Source organism: Phyllobates terribilis, unplaced genomic scaffold, assembly GCF_046119375.1.
Source record: "Phyllobates terribilis strain yellow unplaced genomic scaffold, ASM4611937v1 Scaffold_11__3_contigs__length_659146591, whole genome shotgun sequence".
In the NCBI taxonomy this organism is placed as follows: Eukaryota; Metazoa; Chordata; class Amphibia; order Anura; family Dendrobatidae; genus Phyllobates; species Phyllobates terribilis.
This window is the reverse complement of record NW_027362771.1, coordinates 503,995,127-504,018,078: the sequence shown is the minus strand read 5'-3', so window position 1 is coordinate 504,018,078 and position 22,952 is coordinate 503,995,127. Positions and strand designations below refer to the sequence as shown.

Sequence of the window (22,952 nt, the reverse complement as noted above, 5' to 3'; positions counted from 1 at the left end):
CTAAATTGGGACGGTACCTATACTGCCTATATTAAAAACCTTACTGTATATCAAAGTTGAAGCAATGCATATAAAAGGGTAGACAAATAGGACCGGGTCCCAACTCCAGACCACCCAGGCCCGTGGTAAGCTACATATATACCAGTCAGCTCAACAAAGGGGATGCCACACCCTTAAATTGCACAGAATGCAAACAAGACAAAAAACCAGGCAATGTGAACTGAGGTCTAAGATGGTAGACATGCAAGAAATAGGAGCATGTTCACACTAGCAAAAAAGAAACAAAACCTACAAAAGACAAAAGACAAAAATATATCTCATACCCTACCATCATTATATATAAATGTAAAGCAAAGTTGCATAATAAATATAGGGTACTTAGTGAACTATTTTTGATCAAAAAAAGTATACAAGCCGTCCCACCAGCGGCAAGGTGACCCTAAATTGGGACGGTACCTATACTGCCTATATTAAAAACCTTACTGTATATCAAAGTTGAAGCAATGCATATAAAAGGGTAGACAAATAGGACCGGGTCCCAACTCCAGACCACCCAGGCCCGTGGTAAGCTACATATATACCAGTCAGCTCAACAAAGGGGATGCCACACCCTTAAATTGCACAGAATGCAAACAAGACAAAAAACCAGGCAATGTGAACTGAGGTCTAAGATGGTAGACATGCAAGAAATAGGAGCATGTTCACACTAGCAAAAAAGAAACAAAACCTACAAAAGACAAAAGACAAAAATATATCTCATACCCTACCATCATTATATATAAATGTAAAGCAAAGTTGCATAATAAATATAGGGTACTTAGTGAACTATTTTTGATCAAAAAAAGTATACAAGCCGTCCCACCAGCGGCAAGGTGACCCTAAATTGGGACGGTACCTATACTGCCTATATTAAAAACCTTACTGTATATCAAAGTTGAAGCAATGCATATAAAAGGGTAGACAAATAGGACCGGGTCCCAACTCCAGACCACCCAGGCCCGTGGTAAGCTACATATATACCAGTCAGCTCAACAAAGGGGATGCCACACCCTTAAATTGCACAGAATGCAAACAAGACAAAAAAACAGGCAATGTGAACTGAGGTCTAAGATGGTAGACATGCAAGAAATAGGAGCATGTTCACACTAGCAAAAAAGAAACAAAACCTACAAAAGACAAAAATATATCTCATACCCTACCATCATTATATATAAATGTAAAGCAAAGTTGCATAATAAATATAGGGTACTTAGTGAACTATTTTTGATCAAAAAAAGTATACAAGCCGTCCCACCAGCGGCAAGGTGACCCTAAATTGGGACGGTACCTATACTGCCTATATTAAAAACCTTACTGTATATCAAAGTTGAAGCAATGCATATAAAAGGGTAGACAAATAGGACCGGGTCCCAACTCCAGACCACCCAGGCCCGTGGTAAGCTACATATATACCAGTCAGCTCAACAAAGGGGATGCCACACCCTTAAATTGCACAGAATGCAAACAAGACAAAAAACCAGGCAATGTGAACTGAGGTCTAAGATGGTAGACATGCAAGAAATAGGAGCATGTTCACACTAGCAAAAAAGAAACAAAACCTACAAAAGACAAAAATATATCTCATACCCTACCATCATTATATATAAATGTAAAGCAAAGTTGCATAATAAATATAGGGTACTTAGTGAACTATTTTTGATCAAAAAAAGTATACAAGCCGTCCCACCAGCGGCAAGGTGACCCTAAATTGGGACGGTACCTATACTGCCTATATTAAAAACCTTACTGTATATCAAAGTTGAAGCAATGCATATAAAAGGGTAGACAAATAGGACCGGGTCCCAACTCCAGACCACCCAGGCCCGTGGTAAGCTACATATATACCAGTCAGCTCAACAAAGGGGATGCCACACCCTTAAATTGCACAGAATGCAAACAAGACAAAAAACCAGGCAATGTGAACTGAGGTCTAAGATGGTAGACATGCAAGAAATAGGAGCATGTTCACACTAGCAAAAAAGAAACAAAACCTACAAAAGACAAAAGACAAAAATATATCTCATACCCTACCATCATTATATATAAATGTAAAGCAAAGTTGCATAATAAATATAGGGTACTTAGTGAACTATTTTTGATCAAAAAAAGTATACAAGCCGTCCCACCAGCGGCAAGGTGACCCTAAATTGGGACGGTACCTATACTGCCTATATTAAAAACCTTACTGTATATCAAAGTTGAAGCAATGCATATAAAAGGGTAGACAAATAGGACCGGGTCCCAACTCCAGACCACCCAGGACCACCGTTGGCGCTTGCTGGGCTCTGTGCAGCGCCGACGTTTAAAAACGGTGGGTGGTCTCGCAGCGCTCAGGACCCCCAGGGTCCTGCAAGCTCTGCGATTCCGGTGCAGAGCGTTAGCTCTGACAGGGGACATCATCGGGACCTGATTGAATCAGGTCCCAGTGATGTTGACCCTTTGCTATGTTCTATATGCCGCAATCTATAGTGATCGCGGCATATAGAAGATAGAAGGAGGAGAGGGGGTCGTCTTACTTACCTCTCCGACGACCCCTGATACCTTCCAGGACCTGGGGTTGCTATGGCAGCTGGAGGTCACATGACCGCCTCCAGATCTGCCATATATGGTGTCTTGCCTGGCTCAGCCTGCAGCTGAAGCCAGGCAGGAGACTATGACTGTGAAACAGTCAGCGAAGATCTCATGTAATGTAATACATGTCTATTACATTACATGAGATCAGTGATCAGAAAAATAAAAATTAATGTCCCATACAGGGACTAAGTAAAAATGTAAAAAAAAGCAAAAAAACGCAAAAAAAAAGTTTTTAAACTGTAAAAAAAAAATCACAAAATAAATAAAAATGAATAAATAAAATATTAAACCAATAAATCCATATATTTTTAAAAAAACAAAAAAAGTACATATATTTGGTATCGCCGCATCCGAAACAACCCGAGCTATAAAACTGTCACACTAATTAACTCCTTCTGTGCACACCGTAATAAAAATAAATAAAAAACGGAGCAAAAAAATATGCTTTTTCATCATATCGCCAAACAAAAATTGGAAAAAAATGCGATCAAAAAACAAAATAGAAATAAAAATGGTACCGCTGAAAACGTCATCTTGTTCCGCAAAAAAAAAGCCGCCATACAGCTCCATCAGCTGAAAAATAAAAAAGTTATAGCGCTCAGAATAAAGCAATGCAAAAAAAATATTTTTTTCTATAAAATTGTTTTATTGTGTAAAAGCACCAAAACATAAAAAAAAATACAGTAAGTGTAGTATCGCTGTAAACGTACTGACCCGAAGAATAGCGCTGCCTGATCACTTTTACCACACGCAGAACAGCATAAAAAAAAACCTCAAAAAACAATTCCTGAATTGTTTGTTTTTGTTCATTTTACCTCCCAAAAAACGGAATAGAAAGCGATCAAAAAATGTCACGTACCCAAAAATGGTACCAATAAAAATGTCAACTCGTCCCGCAAAAAAACAAGCCGTCACATGACTCTGTCGGCCAAAATATGGAAAAATTATAGCTCTCAAAATATGGTGATGCAAAAACTAGATTTTGCAAAAAAAAGCGTCTTTTAGTGTGTGACAGCTGTCAGTCATAGAAACCCGATATAAATCTGGTATCTCTGTAATCGCACCGACCCGAAGAATAAAGTAATCTAATCAGTTATATCACACTAGGAATGGCGTAAAAAATAAATAAAACCAATTCTTCACCTGCTACTGATTTGTTTATTATGTCTCCCAAAGATCGCAGTAAGGCTCTGCCCACATTTATCCTGCGCTCTGCGCTGAGCGCTTACACCAGAGTTTCCGTGTAAATCTCTGAAATACGTGATTCAGCCGGAACCCATGACGGAAGATTCCCTGTAATGAGGCTGATATAGGCCACTGTGGATGCCGTCTAGCCTGGGATCCCACGGTGTCATTTGTTTTAGGCTTGCATGAAAGTGCGGTTGGCCACAGTTTTGTGCACTTCTGAAAAAAAGGACACCGCTAAACAGAGGCCAGACGGAGTCCAGAGTAACTCTGCTGCCACATTACAATGAATGGATCCCGCAGGGGTTTCATCTGAATTACATCACTTGGAAATTTAGATGGAAACCCCGATGTAAGTGCTCAGCCTAGAGCGCCGGATAAATGTTATGTAAAATGTTCCCAATAAAAGCTTCAACTCAGTCCTCAAAAAAAGCTAGTCCCCACTCAGGTCCGTCATCTGTTAAAAATATAAGGGACTTCCAAGTTACTGGTAGCAGAAAGGCTCTGGAAAAGCGAAATGGCCCTTGCCCCCCAAAAGAAATTCAGAAAATGTTGTGCTCCCAAATCCAAATGCCTATTCTACAATAATTTGTTCTCCAATTGTCAAATAGCACTCCGTCCCCCCCAGATCTCGCCGTATGGCTAAGCGGTACGATACAGCCACATATGGGGTATTGCCACTTTTAGAAGAAATTGTGTGACACATTTCGGCACCATTTTTACCCATTGCCTTGTGTGAAAATGTAAAATCTGAGGGTAAAACATTTTTTTGTGGTAAAAATATAATTATGCTTTTTTCACTGCCCAATGGTATAAATTTAAAAATTAAAAAATACTCACTACTTCCCTAGATGAATTCCTTGAGAGGTGTAGTTTACAAAATGGGGTCACTTGTGGGGGTTTCTGCTGTTTCGGCATGTCAGCGACTCTTCAAATGTGACATGATGTCTGCTGCCTATCCCAGCCAACATAGCGCTCCTTTCTCTTCCGAACCCTGCCGTACACCAAAGCAGTGGTTTTCCCCCACATATGGGGTATCGGCGTACTCAGGAGAAATTGCACAACAAATTTCATGGTGCAATTTTTCCTATTACCCTTATGATAATGCACAATTAGGGAATGAAAAACATTTTTGTGGGAAAAATGTGAAAATGTTATTTTTACAGCTCAATATTATAAACTTCTGTGAAGCACCTTGGGGTTCAAGGTGCTCACCACACATCTAGATAAGTTCCCTATGGGGTCTAGTTTCCAAAATGGTGTCACTTGTGGGGGGTTTCCACTGTTTAGGCACATCAGGGGCTCCCCAAATGCAACATGGTGTCCGCTAATTATTTAAACAAATTTTACATTCAAAAAGTCAAATGGCGCTCCTTCCCTTTCAAACCCTACCGTGCGCCCAAACAGTGGTTTGCCTCCACATATGGGGTATCAGCGTGTTCAGGAGAAATTGCACAACAAATTTCATGGTGCAATTTTTCCTATTACCCTTATGATAATGCAAAATTAAATGATGAAAAACGTTTTTGTGGGAAAAATGTGAAAATTTTATTTTTACAGCTCAATATTATAAACTTCTATGAAGCACCTTGGGGTTCAAGGTGCTCACCACACATCTAGATAAGTTCCCTAAGGGGTCTAGTTTCCAAAATGGTGTCACTTGTGGGGGGTTTCCACTGTTTAGGCACATCAGGAGCTCTCCAAACGCAACATGGCGTCTGCTAATTATTCAGACAAATTTTACATTCAAAAAGTCTAATGGCGCTCCTTCCCTTCCGAACACTGCAGTGCACCCAAACAGTGGTTTTCCCTCACATATGGGGTATCAGCATGCTCAAGAGAAATTGCACAAAAAAATTTGGGGTCCATTTTTTCCTGTTACCCCTGTGAAAATAAAAAAAATTGGGTCGAAAGTAACATTTTTGTGAAAAAAGTTAAATGTTAATTTTTTTCTTCCACATTCCAAAAATTCCTGTGAAGCACCTGAAGGGTTAAAAAAGTTCTTGAATGTGGTTTTGAGCACCTTGAGGGGTGCAGTTTTTAGAATGGTGTCACTTTTGGGTATTTTCTGCCATAAAGACCCCTCAAAGTGACTTCAAATATGATGTGGTCCCTAAAAAAATGTTTTTGTAAATTTTGTTGGAAAAATTAGAAATCGCTGGTCAACTTTTAACCCTTATAGCTCCCTAACAAAAAAATATTTTGGTTCCAAAATTGTGCTGATGTAAAGTAGACATGTGGGAAATGTTATTTATTAACTATTTTGTGTGACATATCTCTCTGATTTAAGGGCATGAAAATTCAAAGTTTGAAAATTGCAAAATTTTAAAAATTTTCGCCAAATTTCCGATTTTTTCACAAATAAACGCAAGTTATATCGAAGAAATGTTACCACTATCATGAAGTACAATATGTCACGAAAAAACATTCTCAGAATCAGGGGGATCCGTTGAAGCGTTCCTGAGTAATTACTTCATAAAGTGACAGTGGTCAGAATTGAAAAAATTGGCCCGGTCACGAAGGCAAAAACAGGCTCTGGTGCGAAGTGGTTAAATGCCTAGCTCTGAAAGGGGTCCACGCCCCTGTTTGTGCAAAGCAACTACAACAAAACCAAAGAAATGAGCCGGAGCATAATTTGGTATCTGTGCAATGTGTAAGAGCATGTTCACACACTAACCATTTCACAGACAAATCAAAATAAAAAAACCAAAATGAGCATATACCCTATAGTAAGAAAATAGTAATAGTACATGAAAATAACATAGCGTACCTAGTAAACATTACTTTGATCAAAAAAGCTTAAAAGCCATCCCACCGCGACAAAGTGTACCCAATCGGGACTGTCCTATCCTGTCTCTAGTGTTAAAACTTAGGATTGACTTAAAACTTAGTATTGACTTAGAGGATGATTACTTGTAGGTGGTGGAGATGGTTTTTCTTATTTCTAGAAAAGAGCTTATTTGCATAACTTTTCTCATCTGGCTATACAAATTAGCTAGCCATCAGCTGAACGATTGTTTGGCTTATAACGAACTACTCTCTCGACTCCCCAATTCACAGGAAAACTTTACTCCGCCAAGCGTTCCTGTATTCTGTTTGAGAGGGCCGCTTCCCGTCTCCTCTAGTAGCGGCTTATTTCCTCCTCGAACAAAAAGACCAGCTATTGAGATTCCAACCACCGGATCCTTCTCTGCCCCAGCATCATCTGCCAGGAGGGTCTCGTACACATTAGGTGATCAGCCGACGACCAACTTTAAACCACTGTCTATGGGGGATTTAAACCTTCTCCCACCATCTGGATCTTTGCCTTCTATAAGCATTATGTACATGTGCCGTATGAGATGGTCAATCCTTATTTTAGCTTAGGTTGTCTTAGATGGGGTAATGTTTTGCAGCATTGTTGTCAGATTTCAAACATTATTTACAATCATATAATAAAAAATTGAACAATATTTTATCACCTTCTGTGTCCACAAGATAGGTGATAAATCAGTGAGGGTCCGAATGCTGGGGCACCCACAAATCCTGAAATCCATTGTTCACCCCTCTGTGTACATAGAGAGCAAGTGATAGACCAGCGCTCTCTTTACTTCTATGGGAGAAATAGTGTTTGATCACCGCAGACTATGAATCGAGTTGTGGTCGCCCATGCACACTACCGAACCCATTCTCGCAGACCTCCACTGAACATATGTGGATAGGGGTTAAATGTCACGGGTGTGTCAGGTGTAATAGACAGTCTCTCTGGATCTGGCTGAAGAAGGTCACTGTGCTTGGCATTGCAGACACCTTCTTAATCCTTCTTCCTTTAAGACCCAGCAGCAACCTCCCTCCTGCTGCTGATTGACACACACTTGCATGGGAGTTAAAAACTCTGTTTGCTCCAGGCAATTGCCGGTGATACTTCTATGTACCTTTGTGCATGCTTGGAGCACTAGCAATCGGCTAGCTTCTTCTGGTGCCCTTGGAGGACAGTTGGCGTTACTCCTCAGGTGTCTGCTCAAGCTAAGTTTATCCCCTTTGTTTGTCTACCTTGTAGTCTTTATTGTGTATTGGGGCCTGAACAGTGCTCACCCCTCCCCCTCCCTATCTATGGCCAAGCTCTAGGGACATGCAGGGTTTAGGGTCCTGCTCGGCGATAGGTGTGGAATCTATATTGGGATGGTAGGGTAGGCAGCGTGGTATTAGATCTGCCTAGGGGTCTCCACTCCCCCTTTACCTAGTGTTTGGGCTTCCTCCCCCTCTTCCCTTCGTGTTGCACTTAGTCTTTCCCACACCTTGCGTGGTATTAAATGTTGCTCATGGGGCAAACCCGTTACATAAAAAAACTAATAAAAAAAATTCACTTCTTACTCAGAAGATCAAAATATAGATCCTTGATTAGTTCAGTTGTGAGGCCATAGAATAACATATTAGATAATACCCTTTTAACAGAACTCTATTAATAGAAATCCAGAATATTAATATTTTAAATTCCCCACAAACCGATTTCACTTCCAAGAACTGCACTCTTTCTAATTTACGCCTGTACACCTTTAACAAACAGCTTATTAAGTAAAATCTATAGTCTATGCGCAGCATCCTGACCCATTAATTTACAGCAAAAGCCATTGGTAGTGATTTCCTGATAATGCATTCCTGGCATGAAGCCGAAGCCAACACATCCATTCTACGTGTCACAAGGCTGTGGCTCTTAAATTAATATTGCTTGTTATGGCATTTCATGCTAGTTATTCTAATGCAAGGCTAGGTCTATCAATCTAGATCTATGGGACCACAGCTTTCAATATGTGACATTGTATAATAAGAGCAAGATACATGATGTGGTTAAAAATAGCATGTAACATTTAGGGAACACAATGTATAATTCTACATGTATGTACGGCAAGGTAGCGCAACCTGGCGAATTCAATGAAGTCCTAAATGAATGACGTGTCTCGCAATAAACACTTCAAAAGTGATTTGTAATGTCAGTGGAAGCGGAGGTAGGAAGGCAGAGACATCCTAATCACATCACCAGAGCGCGCCTCTACATTTTCACACATAAATCACTGCTCGGAATTGATTTACCATCTGATAAAGTGAATCCCCCCAAGATGTTCCCTATGTATTACTCGTCTATGAAAGCATCGGGAGATTCTATGTTCCTTCCATTGAGGAATAAGAAAATATGGGAAGAATAAATATCAGATAATAACTAGAGATGGTGCGAATCGCATCCGCAGCTCTTCTTTTGATTAGCCGGACTGGTGCGACGCTACTTGTGCGTTACTCCGCAACAATGATGCCAGGCCGGCTAATCAAAAGAAGAGCTGCGGATGTCTGGAAGTAAGAAGCGGTTCACAGGGCTTCGGTCCAATGGACTCAGATTATTGATGCAGTCACTAATGGACAAAAAGACTGCAGTAACGAAAAGGTTATTAGTAAAGATGGTACAACTCGATTCACAGGACCCCGTATAGCGGGGACATCCTTAATCTGTGGCCACTAGACAGGAGCCCTGAAAACCATCTCTTTCCTCTAAATAAAGGGAGAACTGGAACGACACAGAGCACAAAAATAGGGTCTTATCCGGGTAACAATGTCGAGAGAATAACTTAATAGTGCTCACCTGGTCGGGTTGTGTGCACACAACCACTGATGACGCTTAGGCTGCTGCAGACCACGTGGGGATGAAAATGCAGGTAATGGAGAAACAAATGGGTTAATTCTGCGCTGCCATGTGGAAAGGCTGAGGGATGCCAGTCTGAGTGTAAGTGGTTTATTTAGTCAACGCGTTTCAAAGTGTGCAAACTTCTTCCTCAGGACAACCACGATCTTACTGAGGAAGCAGTTTGTACACTTCGAAACGCGTTGACTAAATAAACCACTTTCAATCGGATTGGCATCCCTCAGCCTTTCTACATGGCAGCGCAGAATTAACCCATGTGTTTCTCCATTACCTGCATCTCTTTCCTCTAGACATATGCCGATCTTCTTTTGATTATCCGGCCTTGCGCGACGTCACATTTGTACCACACCGCAGCAATGACATCATCACACTAGACTGGCTAATCAATAGAGGAGACGCGGATGCCGGAAGGTAAGAGCTGGTCTTCAAGTGTCCTGTCTACTGGCCACAGATTACTAACGTGGCCGCTATACCAGTTACTGTGATCCTATTCGCACCATCTTTACTAGTAACACTTTGGTAACTGGATTCATTGAAAAGTTAAATATTAAAGCTTTTCCCCATTGGGTAAGCCCTTCTTATTAGAAAAGTTCCTTGACAACAAGGTGATCGCAAAGTGTCTCCAGTGGAGATCTCCAGTGATCAGCTGTTATCTGAAAAAAGCTGTTATCTGAAAAAAAGCATATACAGAATGGGAGGAATAGAGCTAAGCAACAGTACATGTGAAAAAGACTTAGGTATACTAATAGATCATAGACTGAACATGAGTCAACAGTGTGATGCAGCAGCAAAAAAGGCAAATACAATTCTGGGATGTATTAACAGAAGCATACAGTCTAGATCACGTGAAGTCATTATCGGTCTTTACTCCTCTTTGGTCAGACCTCATCTGGAATACTGTGTACAGTTTTGGGCACCACATTTTAAAAAAGACATAGACAAACTGGAGCAAGTTCAGAGAAGAGCGACCAGAATGGTGACTGGTCTGCAAACCATGTCCTATGAGGAACGGTTGCAGGATTTGGGAATGTTTAGCTTGCAAAAAAGAAGACTGAGAGGAGACTTAATAGCTGTCTACAAATATGTCAAGGGCTGTCACATTATAGAAGGATCATCTTTATTCTCATTTGCACAAGGAAAGACTAGAAGCAATGGGATGAAACTAAATGGGAGGAGACACAGATTAGATATTAGAAAAACTTTTTGACAGTTAGGGTGATTAATGAGTGGAACAGGCTGCCACGAGAGGTGGTGAGTTCCCCTTCAATGGACGTCTTCAAACAGAGGCTGGACAGACATCTGTCTGAGATGATCTAGTGAATCCTGCTTTGAGCAGGGGGTTGGACCAGATGACCCAGGAGGTCCCTTCCAACTCTACCATTCTATGAAATTCTATTCTATCTATAAAGAAACCTAGCAGTGCCACCAACAGGTGAAAATAAGAATTGCCCATTCTAATAAATGTGTGGTCTGTATAATGCAGGATAGATTAGGTCCTCCAGGAAGAAGAATGCTCTTTCTAATGGCTGACCACTGTGACCAAGAGGTGAGGATCTGGGAAATGAGACCTCCTATATTAATTAATTCATGTTCCCTAACTGGATATATGAAAATAGTTTTTCTGTATTGCTGCAATCATCTCGTTGGTATTTGGAAATGGATAGGAACTTTCTTGCTTTAGTTTTCCACTAAAAGACTATTTTAGAAAATTGCATAAATTGCAAGAAGTGACAAAACTGTAATATTGAAATTTGCTGTATTCTATATGTAACCCTACTTAGAAAGAGGTTTGCACAGTGGTCAATCAGAATAAAACAGTATGCAGACAACACAGCTTGTACCTGCGTCTGCCCGGGGTGCTGCCATTATCTGATCTCTCCTGCAGCTAAAGAAAGTTAGGGCAAAAATAGTCTTTTTATAAAGGAACTTACATTTGTATTGTTTTCTCACTTTATATATTTATGGTATATACTTATAGGTCTGCAGTCTATCGTGACCTTGATTCTTCGAGCCAAGGTGGCTCGAGAACCTACTGATTAGACATTCATGACATATCCTGTGGTCTAAAGTGCCTATTAAATACTTTTAAATGTGGCTTTAAAATTTGTTGGTATTTTTTTTTTATTACTAGGCTTTAAAAAGATTGCTGTTAGTGAATATGGCTTTTTATGGAAAATGAAAAATAAATGGCTAGAGAATCAAATTTCTTTCCAATTGCTAAGTAAATGGAGGCATAAATGGATTATAGTTATTACAGGACTTTAATAAAATCGGTATAGTCATGATGCATGATTTTAGCGGATTGTAGTGTTGCTTTTGGATCTTTATAGACAACCACTGAAGATTTAAAAGGAATCTGTCAGCAGGTTTTTGCTATGTAATCTGACGACCGCATGGGGTAGGGTTTAAAACACTGAATTCAGCGATGTATCACTTATCAGGATGTGTGCTGTGGTTTACTTACAATGAAGGTTTTATCACTTGGACATTATCGTTACCCTGACTAGCCGCGTGCCAAGTCGTCTGACCACGCCCCTTCCTCTGATAAACTGCTCACTGTTAATAGACAATGTGCATAGAGAGCTGTAGTGTGGACACGGGCAGCTTTCTCAGCTCTGCTGCATTCTACATCTAAAAGCTCTGATTGTATCACAACTGCTGCACTCAGTATACTAAGTGATACATCATTGGAATCAGGGTCTCTTTTTGTATATTATGCTACTCTCAGATGAGGTAGCAAAAACCTGCTGACAGATTCGCTTTACGTAGCCTGTGATATTATCCTGTCTGAGATTGCTGATCTTTATAGGTAAGCGATGTTTGGACAATATGGCTATGACTATTTGCTAAAAGTTTGATTCTTCAATAGACTTTACCATCAGATGATGGTAGAAGGACACATAAATACAGCAATGTAGCCCACACACAACTTCCCAACCAATGAAGATAAAGCTTGAGTAAGAACGTGAAGACTTGCCAAAAAATGTGTCAATAAAATTGGTAAATTTGAAACTGGACATTAAACAAGTTTTTTACTGTTCAACTTTTTAAATAATTAATCATGACCGTGGTAAAAGTAATAGGCTCAGCTGGTAATCCCGCTCCGCATATCCTACGGAGCATCTCTGACACTCGTCCAGTGATTGTGTGCAGGCACGTCACGTCAACTGCACTGCAGTCAATCACTGGGCTTAACGGTTGATGGCACTTGCCTACCCTGTGCCATTTATATTGCTGGTGTCTTTTCATATTGCAGAGGGGCCTTCAGCAGTTCCTTGGAACCAAGACCCACAAGGAACTACTACCTTTGCACATCTTTTCGTTAAGCCCCCAATTACAAGTCAACAATTGAACAGGGATTAGAATCTAAATAGTAAATTGAAAAAAAGGAAAATCTCAGCACAAGAAAGGGACTAAAGATGGGCCGGAACTCAGGCAGAAAATGCCTAATTTGGGGACACAATTACAGTGGGGAAAAAAAGTATTTAGTCAGCCACCAATTGTGCAAGTTCTCCCACTTAAAAAGATGAGAGAGGCCTGTAATTGACATCATAGGTAGACCTCAACTATGAGAGACAAAATGAGAAAACAAATCCTGAAAATCACATTGTCTGATTTGGAAAGAATTTTTTTTCACATTTTGGTGGAAAATAAGTATTTGGTCAATTACAAAAGTTCATCTCAATGCTTTGTTATATATCCTTTGTTAGCAATGACAGAGGTCAAACGTTTTCTGTAAGTCTTCACAAGGTTGGCACACACCGTTGCTGGTATGTTGGCCCATTCCTCCATGCAGATCTCCTCTAGAGCAGTGATGTTTTGGGGCTGTCGCTGGGCAACACAGACTTTCAACTCCCTCCAAAGGTTTTCTATAGGGTTTAGATCTGGAGACTGGCTAGGCCACTCTAGGACCTTGAGATGCTTCTTACGAAGCCACTTTTCATTGCCCTGGCTGTGTGCTTGGTATCATTGTCATGCTGAAAGACCCAGCCACGTTTCATCTTCAATTCCCTTGCTGATGGAAGGAGGTTTGCACTCAAAATCTCACGATACATGGCCCCATTCATTCTTTCATGTACATGGATCAGTCGTCCTGGTCCCTTGGCAGAGAAACAGCCCCAAAGCATGATGTTGCCACCCCCATGCTTCACAGTAGGTATGGTGTTCTTTGGATGTAACTCAGCATTCTTTCTCCTCCAAACACGACGAGTTGTGTTTCTACCAAACAGTTCTACTTTGGTTTCATCTGACCATATGACATTCTCCCAATACTCTTCTGGATCATCCAAATGCTCACTAGCAAACTTCAGACGGGCCCGGACATGTAATGGCTTAAGCAGGGGGACATATCTGGCACTGCAGGATCTGAGTCCCTGGCGGCGTAGTGTGTTACTGATGGTAGCCTATATAACGTTGGTCCCAGCTCTCTGCAGGTGATTCACTAGGTCCTGCCGTGTGGTTCTGGGATTTTTGCTCACCGTTCTTGAGATCATTTTGACCTCACAGGGTGAGATCTTGTGTGGAGCCCCAGATTGAGGGAGATTATCAGTGGTCTTCTATGTCTACCATTTTCTAATTATTGCTCCCACAGTTGATTTCTTCACACCAAGCTGCTTGCCTATTGCAGATTCAGTCTTCCCACCCTGGTGCAGGGCTACAATTTTGTTTCTGGTGTCCTTCGACAGCTCTTTGGTCACCATAGTGGAGTTTTTAGTGTGACTGAGGTTGCGGAAGGTGTCTTTTATACTGATGATAAGTTCAAACAGGTGCCAGTACAACAGGTAATGAGTGGAGGACAGAGGAGCCTCTTAAGAAGAAGTTACAGGTCTGTGAGAGCCAGAAATCTTGCTTGTTTGTAGGTGACCAAATATTTATTTTCCACCAAAATGTGAAAAAAATGTCTTTCCAAATCAGACAATGTGATTTTCAGGATTTGTTTTGTCTCTCATAGTTGAGGTCTACCTATGATGTCAATTACAGGCCTGGAAAACTTGCACAATTGGTGGCTGACTAAATACTTTTTTTCCCCACTGTAAAGGGATCTATCACCAGGTTTTTGCTACCTAATCTGGGCTTCTTGTTGTAGTCTTGATAAAATCAATGTTTTATTACCATGAAAATATCATTAGAGGACTAGTAAGCCTGCTGCCATGTGGTCCTCCATATTCATGAGCTCTGAGTAACCCTGCACCCACCACAATGTACAGTGTACACAGAAAGTTGTCAAACAGTGATGTGGACGGGGTTACACAGAGCTCAGCATTCAGAGAACTGCTAGATCTGCAGCAGACAGAAAAAAAATGATTTTATCAAAACTTCAGCAAGCAGCCCAGTAAGTGACACATTGCTGGAATCAGAGTCTTTGCCTCTACATCATGCTGCTCTCAGATGGGGTAGCAAAAAACTGGTGACAGATTCCCTTTTAACAATGAATTACAATAATAGTAAGAGATGTCCAAAATCTAGACTTTACAATTATAGGCATGTGTATAGGCAGGAGAACAATCCAATATATGCAAAAAATTGCCCTGATCAGCGCTAATTAGATAGCACTAGACAATAGATGAGGGTATATTTCAGTGGATTATGGTGATTTTTGTTCTCCATAAATGCAGTGATGGCAATAACATAGGTTAATGTAATGATGATGGATCCACTTAACCAAGACATCGTAGGTTTACAATCCATAAATACTATGTCTCCTGACATGTCTATAAGGCTCACGCATGCTGCCTTTAGTCCATACAGAATAATACAGTAATCCTCTTGATGCCGTAATTTCCCAAAGTGAAGAATCCATTAATGTGATTACCTTTATGGTCCACTTATATTGAAGAATGCCAAAACCTCATCTCCTTGATGGGTTTCCTGCAGATATTAATCAATCAGTGTAGTAATCCCCTATTTCTTATGATTCTTATTTGCAAAGTAACTTCCATCTTTCCCATCATTTTTCAATATCACATTTGCCCAATTTTATGTGCCAAGAGATTAGTTTTTGACTTATAGTCACCGATGTACCCAAAAATTTGGGTTCCACAATTTCAACAAGAATACAACGAGTGACAACAATTTCTTGTTTCATAGCAAATATAATAAATTGGATTACAATTTAGAGCCATTGATACTGCAGTCCAAACATCTACTAAACATTGTACCAAAAGTTTCATTAAAAATATAATATTGTGCTGGAATTACAAAGATTAATTGGAAGAAAACGTGGAGAAAAGGGGCAAAGGAGGTTTCATATATGTACATATATATTCATCGCTTGGCCTCACTAGGGCACTATAGAGATGAGCATTATTTTATCTTCAAAGTGGTTCTTCACCTCAGATAACCCCTACTTGTTAGGGTGGGTTCATATAATATTTTGGCTACACGTTCGTGAATGTATCGGCAATTCTGTCAGAACCCCCGCCCAAAAAATGTGATCTGAATTTGCCCCTGAAACAGCCACAGACTTCAGTTTATCAATCAGAGCCTAAAATATGTAACTTTGGACTCAAACCAGCGCAACTATAAGGCTATGTTCACATATCTTATTGATTGAGGTAACAGGTTCCCTTTAAGTGCACTATATAAGAAGTTTTTTTTATGTGACTGGGAGCAGTTTTATTGCATTTAAATGTTTTATTGCATTTATTAATGCAACATGCTGTAGGTATGGCTTTTTTTCTGGCATTTTTCACAATGGTCTCTATTGGCTTGAACAAAACCCCCCAAAAAGTTGCAGAAAATAAAAAAAAAACACCATTAAAAACGTGTGCAAAATTGCTTTTAAAAAAAATTGGGTGAAATCCTACTGTGAAATGAACACTGTAAGCTGTATCTTTATCCCACAGTTGACTTTTAGGTTTTTGGTTTAGCATCTCCATACATTTTCTGTAAAAACTGTGAGCACTTCATTATTTATTGGAACGACACGGCTGGTAGCTCGGTCTCTCTCTGACTTCTTTTTTTTATTCCTGCAGTTTTCTTGTTGTGGAGGTGACCAGTTTACCGACTGGATGGTGAATCCATATCATTCATGCAACAGTAGCGGTCCTTTATCCTGCGGGGTGCCATACACATGCTGTATAACTGGAACGGTAAGACCTACAAGTTGTAATGTATTATGTTTTGAAATATTTTTAATACGGCGTGGAAAGAGTGAAACGTTGAGTCTCATAATGCAATGGAAAGAGCCCACGAGAATAGGGACAGCTCGTGTAGTAATTCAGATTTTCTAAGTGTTAGTTTTAGATGTATTAAGATATGTTAAAGCCCAAAAAAGGGGGTTTAAAAGTGAGGCATAATAGCTATCTAAGTTTAAAGGGATTGTCCGGGAATATAAAAATAATAACAAAAAGAAATTGTAATTCTAAATACATTTCTAAATGCCTTTAATTAGCAAATCACACCCATTTTGTATAAGGAGGTAATTACTATAGAATTAAAATGGCTGCCATCTTGTAACACTGATATAACCTGAATGTGAATGTTAATTTGTGAGCATGTTCAGTAGGAACCCCACTCTCCCTTCATGTTTTTCATGTTTAGGAAAATACTGTATGTTCTCAGTGGATATTCTGGAGATACCAGGATTGATGAGGTAAGATGATGTTCACACTGGTGTCCTCCCTGTCTTTCTGATCTAATACTGGTGATACCGGGGGTGCTGAGGTAAGAAGAGGCTGCTAACACTGCTGTCCACCCTGTGTATCAAATCTAATACTGGAGATACCAGGGGTGCTGAGGTAAGAAGAGGTTGCTCACACTGCTGTCCACCCTGTGTGTGTATCTGATCTTATACTGGTGATACCAGGGGTGCTGTGGTAGAAAAAGGTCGCTCACACTCCTATCCACCAATTGTATCTGATCTAATTCTGGTGATGCTGGGTGTGCGGAGGTAGGGAAAGGCCGCTCACACTACTGTCCACCCTCTGTATATGATCTAATACTGGTAATACCAGGGGTGCTGAGGTAGAGAGAGGCCGCTCACATTACTGTCCACCCAGTGTATATGATCTAATACTGGTGATACCAGGGGTGCTGAGGTAAGACTAGGCTGCTAACACTGCTGTCCACCCTGTGTATCAAATCTAATACTGGAGATACCAGGGGTGCTGAGGTAAGAAGAGGTTGCTCACACTGCTGTCCACCCTGTGTGTGTATCTGATCTTATACTGGTGATACCAGGGGTGCTGTGGTAGAAAAAGGCCGCTCACACTCCTATCCACCAATTGTATCTGATCTAATTCTGGTGATGCTGGGTGCGCGGAGGTAGGGAAAGGCCGCTCACACTACTGTCCACCCTCTGTATATGATCTAATACTGGTGATACCAGGGGTGCTGAGGTAGAGAGAGGCCGCTCACATTACTGTCCACCCAGTGTATATGATCTAATACTGGTGATACCAGGGGTGCTGAGGTAAGACGAGGCTGCTAACACTGCTGTCCACCCTGTGTATCAAATCTAATACTGGAGATACCAGGGGTGCTGAGGTAAGAAGAGGTTGCTCACACTGCTGTCCACCCTGTGTGTGTATCTGATCTTATACTGGTGATACCAGGGGTGCTGTGGTAGAAAAAGGCCGCTCACACTCCTATCCACCAATTGTATCTGATCTAATTCTGGTGATGCTGGGTGCGCGGAGGTAGGGAAAGGCCGCTCACACTACTGTCCACCCTCTGTATATGATCTAATACTGGTAATACCAGGGGTGCTGAGGTAGAGAGAGGCCGCTCACATTACTGTCCACCCAGTGTATATGATCTAATACTGGTGATACCAGGGGTGCTGAGGTAAGACGAGGCTGTTCACACTGCTGTCCGCCCATTGTATCTGATCAATTCTGGAGGCGCTGAGGTAAGAAGAGGCTGTTCACAATGCTGTCCACCCTATCTTTCTGACCTAATACTGGAGATACCAGGAGTGCTGAGCTAAGAAGAGGCTGCTCACACTGCTGTCCACCCTGTCTTTCTGAATGCATATCAGCTGGAGATAACCTATACCATGTACTGTCAAATTATCTCCAGGTCACAGGAACTTCATGCTGCACATACTCACAGGTGCCTGGATATTAGCATTCTAAGCCAGATTTCTGTAAGTGTAAAAAGGCAGCTGACATTTTAGTTCTATAGTGATTACGTCCCTAGATAAAAAGAATGTGATTTGCTAGCTAAAGGCATTAAGGAATTCATTTATAATGACATTTCCTTTTAGTTATTTATTTTTCCTAATTCCAGAGAAACCCTTTTAAAGAACTAAGGAAATATTTAAAAAGGTGACCTTCGAGTGGAGGTAGAGGGTAGGCACACTAAATTGACAGCCAAATATTTAATTTACATTATGTTACTCGTGCTTTCTCCATTTTCATATTTTGTTAAACAAATGCAATCTGACACAACGGTGCTGAATTACTATTTATGACATTATGCTGGTGTAATCTGTGTCATGGTCCTTCTGACAGTGGGTAGATTTCCCATTATAGGTTTGATATAAATTTGGGGCATCAGAACTTGCACCAGAATGCCATCTTACTTGATGGTTTTAGTTTAAACCAACTTGGTGCTGGAAAATATTGCACCAAGATTTTGTGTCTGAACTGAACTCTAAACTGTAAATAATGTATCTGATAGACTCGACAAAACTACTGCTGTATGCAATAATGAAAGTATGGAGAATGCAGCAGTAGTTTTGTCAAGTCTATCAGATACATTATTTACAGCGCACATTGTCACTAATGCAGTGTTTTTGGTAAGGTGCAAACAGATACAATGCCAGGGACAGCTACCAAAAACTAGGACAGCAGACACTGGCAGAAAATTAGCACAACAAGGATAATAAATGAAATGTAAACTGCATTACTTCTATATATACGATACACTTACAAAATTAAGGTATTTAGCGCACAAAATTGGCAAATTTCTGTGTTCTCCAGTCATGACAGGAGGCTGCTGCATTCTTTGGGTTGTATATAGTACAGTCACAGAAGTTTGCACCTGTTCACACTGTTAGGAGGTGCGGGTCAGTTTTTGGTATCTATGTAGTATACATTTAGAGATAGTGACTGTTACGTTAGTTAACTTTGCTCCTCCAATCAGTCTAAGGCTGGGGAAACACAGCGACATTTCACATGACACTGAAATCACAGTGTCGCATTGCCCCATCACATCTAATGATTCCCTATGGTGTCACATTGCAGCCTGCGGCATACTACGGCACATGATTGCAAATGTTTCCAAATGAGATCGATTTTCTGCCGCAAGTGACTAGCGACTCACTTGCCATAGACTTCAATAAAGCGACATGCGATAAGTTGCAAGCAATATGCAACTTGTCGCAACTTGGCTGTTTTATTTTACAGCAAAATTACAGCTCTAAAATAGTAGCACAACAGCAAGACAAGTTGCACAGATGGTTTTGTCATTTGACTTTTCTGACACATGTCGCCTTGTAGTCCTAGCCTAAGGCTGATGTTAATTACCACTCAATCCTGTCCTTTAAATTTGTTGGTTTTGAGCGTAACGCTGGTGGATCGTGGACCCACCGCGCCACGGGCCAGGCTTACCCTGGAGAGGTGAAACTAAGTGACCATATGGTATTCACTTGCGCCACTCATGGTGAAGATAGACTTAGCCTCCAGTAGATGCCACGTACCACTCTAGGGTAGTCCCCGGGTCTGCAGCAGCTGACCAAAGGGTCAAGACTCACGTAAGAAGTACAGGTGGACAGAGGCAAATATGTGGTCAGACAATCCGAGGTCAGAGCAGACAGCACAGGTTCAATACACATAGCAGAGTTCAGGAGCAGAGAGATCAGGATAAACGGTAAACGAGCCTCGTCAATAACAGATGAGACAGAACGAACATGCACAAACAGGAACAAGAGACAAGCTACTTGGAACCTAAGTTCAGGAGAGGAGTGGAGGGTGAAGTCGCCTGACATATCACCTGCTGGCAGCTGATAGGCCAGGGAAGCAGACCTCTATAGGACAGAATGGATACAAATTCCTGCAGAGTTGGTCTCTAATCTGAGCTGCTGTTAACTTGCGATTTCTGGGGCTGGTGACTCGGATAAACTTATCCTCAGAAGCAGAGGTGACTCTTGGTCTTCCTTTCCTGGGGCGGTCCTCATGTGAGCCAGTTTCTTTGTAGCGCTTGATGGTTTTTGCAACTGCACTTGGGGACACTTTCAAAGTTTTCCTGATTTTTCAGACTGACTGACCTTCATTTCTTAAAGTAATGATGGCCACTTTTTTCTCTTTACTTAGCTGCTTTTTTCTTGCCATAATACAAATTCTAACAGTCTATTCAGTAGGACTATCAGCTGTGTATCCATCAGACTTCTGCACAACACAACTGATGGTCCCAACCCTATTTGTAAGGCAAGAAATCCCACTTATTAAACCTGACAGGGCACACCTGTGAAGTGAAAACCATTTCCGGTGACTACCTCTTGAAGCTCATCAAGAGAATGCCAGGAGTGTGCAAAGCAGTCATCAAAGCAAAAGGTGGCTACTTTGAAGAACCTAGAATATAAGCCATATTTTCAGTTGTTTCACACTTTTTTTGTTAAGTATATATCATCCCACATGTGTTAATTCATAGTTTTGATGCCTTCAGTGTGAATGTACAATTTTCATAGTCATGAAAATACAGAAAAATCTTTAAATGAGAAGGTGTGTCCAAACTTTTGGTCTGTACTGTGTGTATATATATATAAATATATATATATATATATATATACATATACATATATATATTGTGGTAAAGTGCCTTGCTCAGCTCTCACAGAGGCAGACACAGGAAAACACATCCTGGGTTAACTTCCTGGAGCTTTATTGGGATATGGCATAAACCTCAGCAGAGTTCCACAGCATAAACATGTCCTCTCCGGAATAATGGAAAATAAAAAGATAAAGTATAGAACAGTTCATAGGTGAGCAGGGTTTCGCCCCGCTCCGGGTAGCACAGTGAAGTTCCACCAAACACAAGTCCTTCTGTGGAACTCTCTGGCTTCCACACACACTGTCTGTAGACTTCCTTCTCGTGACCACACCAGAGGAAAAAAAAGTGACTGAGCATTTAACCTTGCTCAGCCACACCCTGAGGTGGAGATATGGTGAATGACCTTCTGCCCTTCACAATGGTAATTCACAAAAAAACCCTTCCCTTTGAACACGGTGGTTTAACCCCCAACGTATAACATGCTGGAGGAAATTATAGGTTTAGTTCACTAAGGCTAATAACCGTAGTGAAACATATCTTCCCTAACATACTTCACCTGTGACTGTCACAATATACATATACACATTGGGAAAGTGAGAAAAAAAATATGCAGTGTATTCATGTTTTTCTTAAAGGAGCCGTCCAGGCTTATTGGTGATTTTTCTTTGTTTCAGAGTTGGAACCGTGGACAAACCTGGAACAGCACATCTCCATTCACTGAGAACTGCAGCTCAGCTCTTACTTATTTCAATAGGACTGCAGCACCTGAAAGCGGGCACTACACAGGGAGCAGAGCTGTGCTGTTCCGAATCCATTTACCTGTTTCCACCTGGCCGCTTCTGGAGCTAAAAATAGTTGATCATTGAAGGTCATCAATGTCATAAGTCTGGACAACCCCTTTAAACAATACTCTATGCTCCATATGTAATCTCCATGTACATTTTATTACGTCAGTGCTTATGTTGAAAACAAAAGAAATATGTCATGTTTTCTCTCTGTGTTAATAAGTATCATTGTCAGAAATATCATATCTGATGAGATATTGACTCGAACATCTGGGAGATTTTTCAGGTTTATTACAGTCTTTTTTTTTTATAGCAAGCTAGTCTCTTTGAACCTACAATAATCTTTTGCTGTGTTGAGTTAGTGAGATAGCGGCTTATTTGTTTGCATGATCTGGGTTAGAAATCATTTCATTGAACAGATGGCAATAAGATTATAACCATGGATCGATCACACCAATTAGTGGGATTGTAAGGAAAGCCATCATCTCAAGAGCAAGTCTACTTTTCCATAGATCTAGCCATAGAGGGATGAATCACGGTTTATTGATATTTACAGTGAATGCCCCAAGGAAAGGTCATCCGACGTAAGTCAAGGTCATGGTCACATCACTGTCATTCATAATTCACTTCTGGTCATGATTCTTGTAACATGCACTGTTTTATGTCTAAAGTGTTAGTGATAAGTTGGTACATTGGCCTAAAAATGTTCTGTCCTCGACCTACACTCAATAGTTCTATCGAATTACATGGAAAGCCAAAGTTCACGTTAGTCATCTCCAACTTGGCAGATTTAATCCACACCGTCTAGGAATATCAATGTGAATCTGCTTTCATGTTTTAATAATCAGTAAATACATTATTCAATTCTGAAAAAAAATAAAGCAATGGTTGCCCCTCCCCGACTCCCAAACTCCTCATCAGTACCTCATGAAAAGAATTTATTAGAGATTCATGTCTGAAACGGATGCAACAAAATCTTATCT

At 40.7% G+C, this 22,952-nt stretch overlaps 1 protein-coding gene across 2 annotated transcripts in view; it reads left to right on the top strand.

Annotated features, from left to right (window-relative positions):
- Positions 1-22,952, top strand: part of LOC141166668 (tetraspanin-15-like) — a 200,725-nt gene that overhangs the window by 129,322 nt on the left and 48,451 nt on the right. The window contains exons 5-6 of one of the 2 annotated variants that reach the window (XM_073653581.1): positions 16,444-16,560; positions 21,859-22,786. In XM_073653581.1, coding sequence (XP_073509682.1) covers positions 16,444-16,560; positions 21,859-22,050 — 309 coding nt within the window. In that variant the 3' untranslated portion in view covers positions 22,051-22,786. Of the gene's footprint in view, positions 1-16,443; positions 16,561-21,858; positions 22,787-22,952 lie in introns of those variants that run through there. The other variant, XM_073653580.1, reaches the window with a different exon arrangement.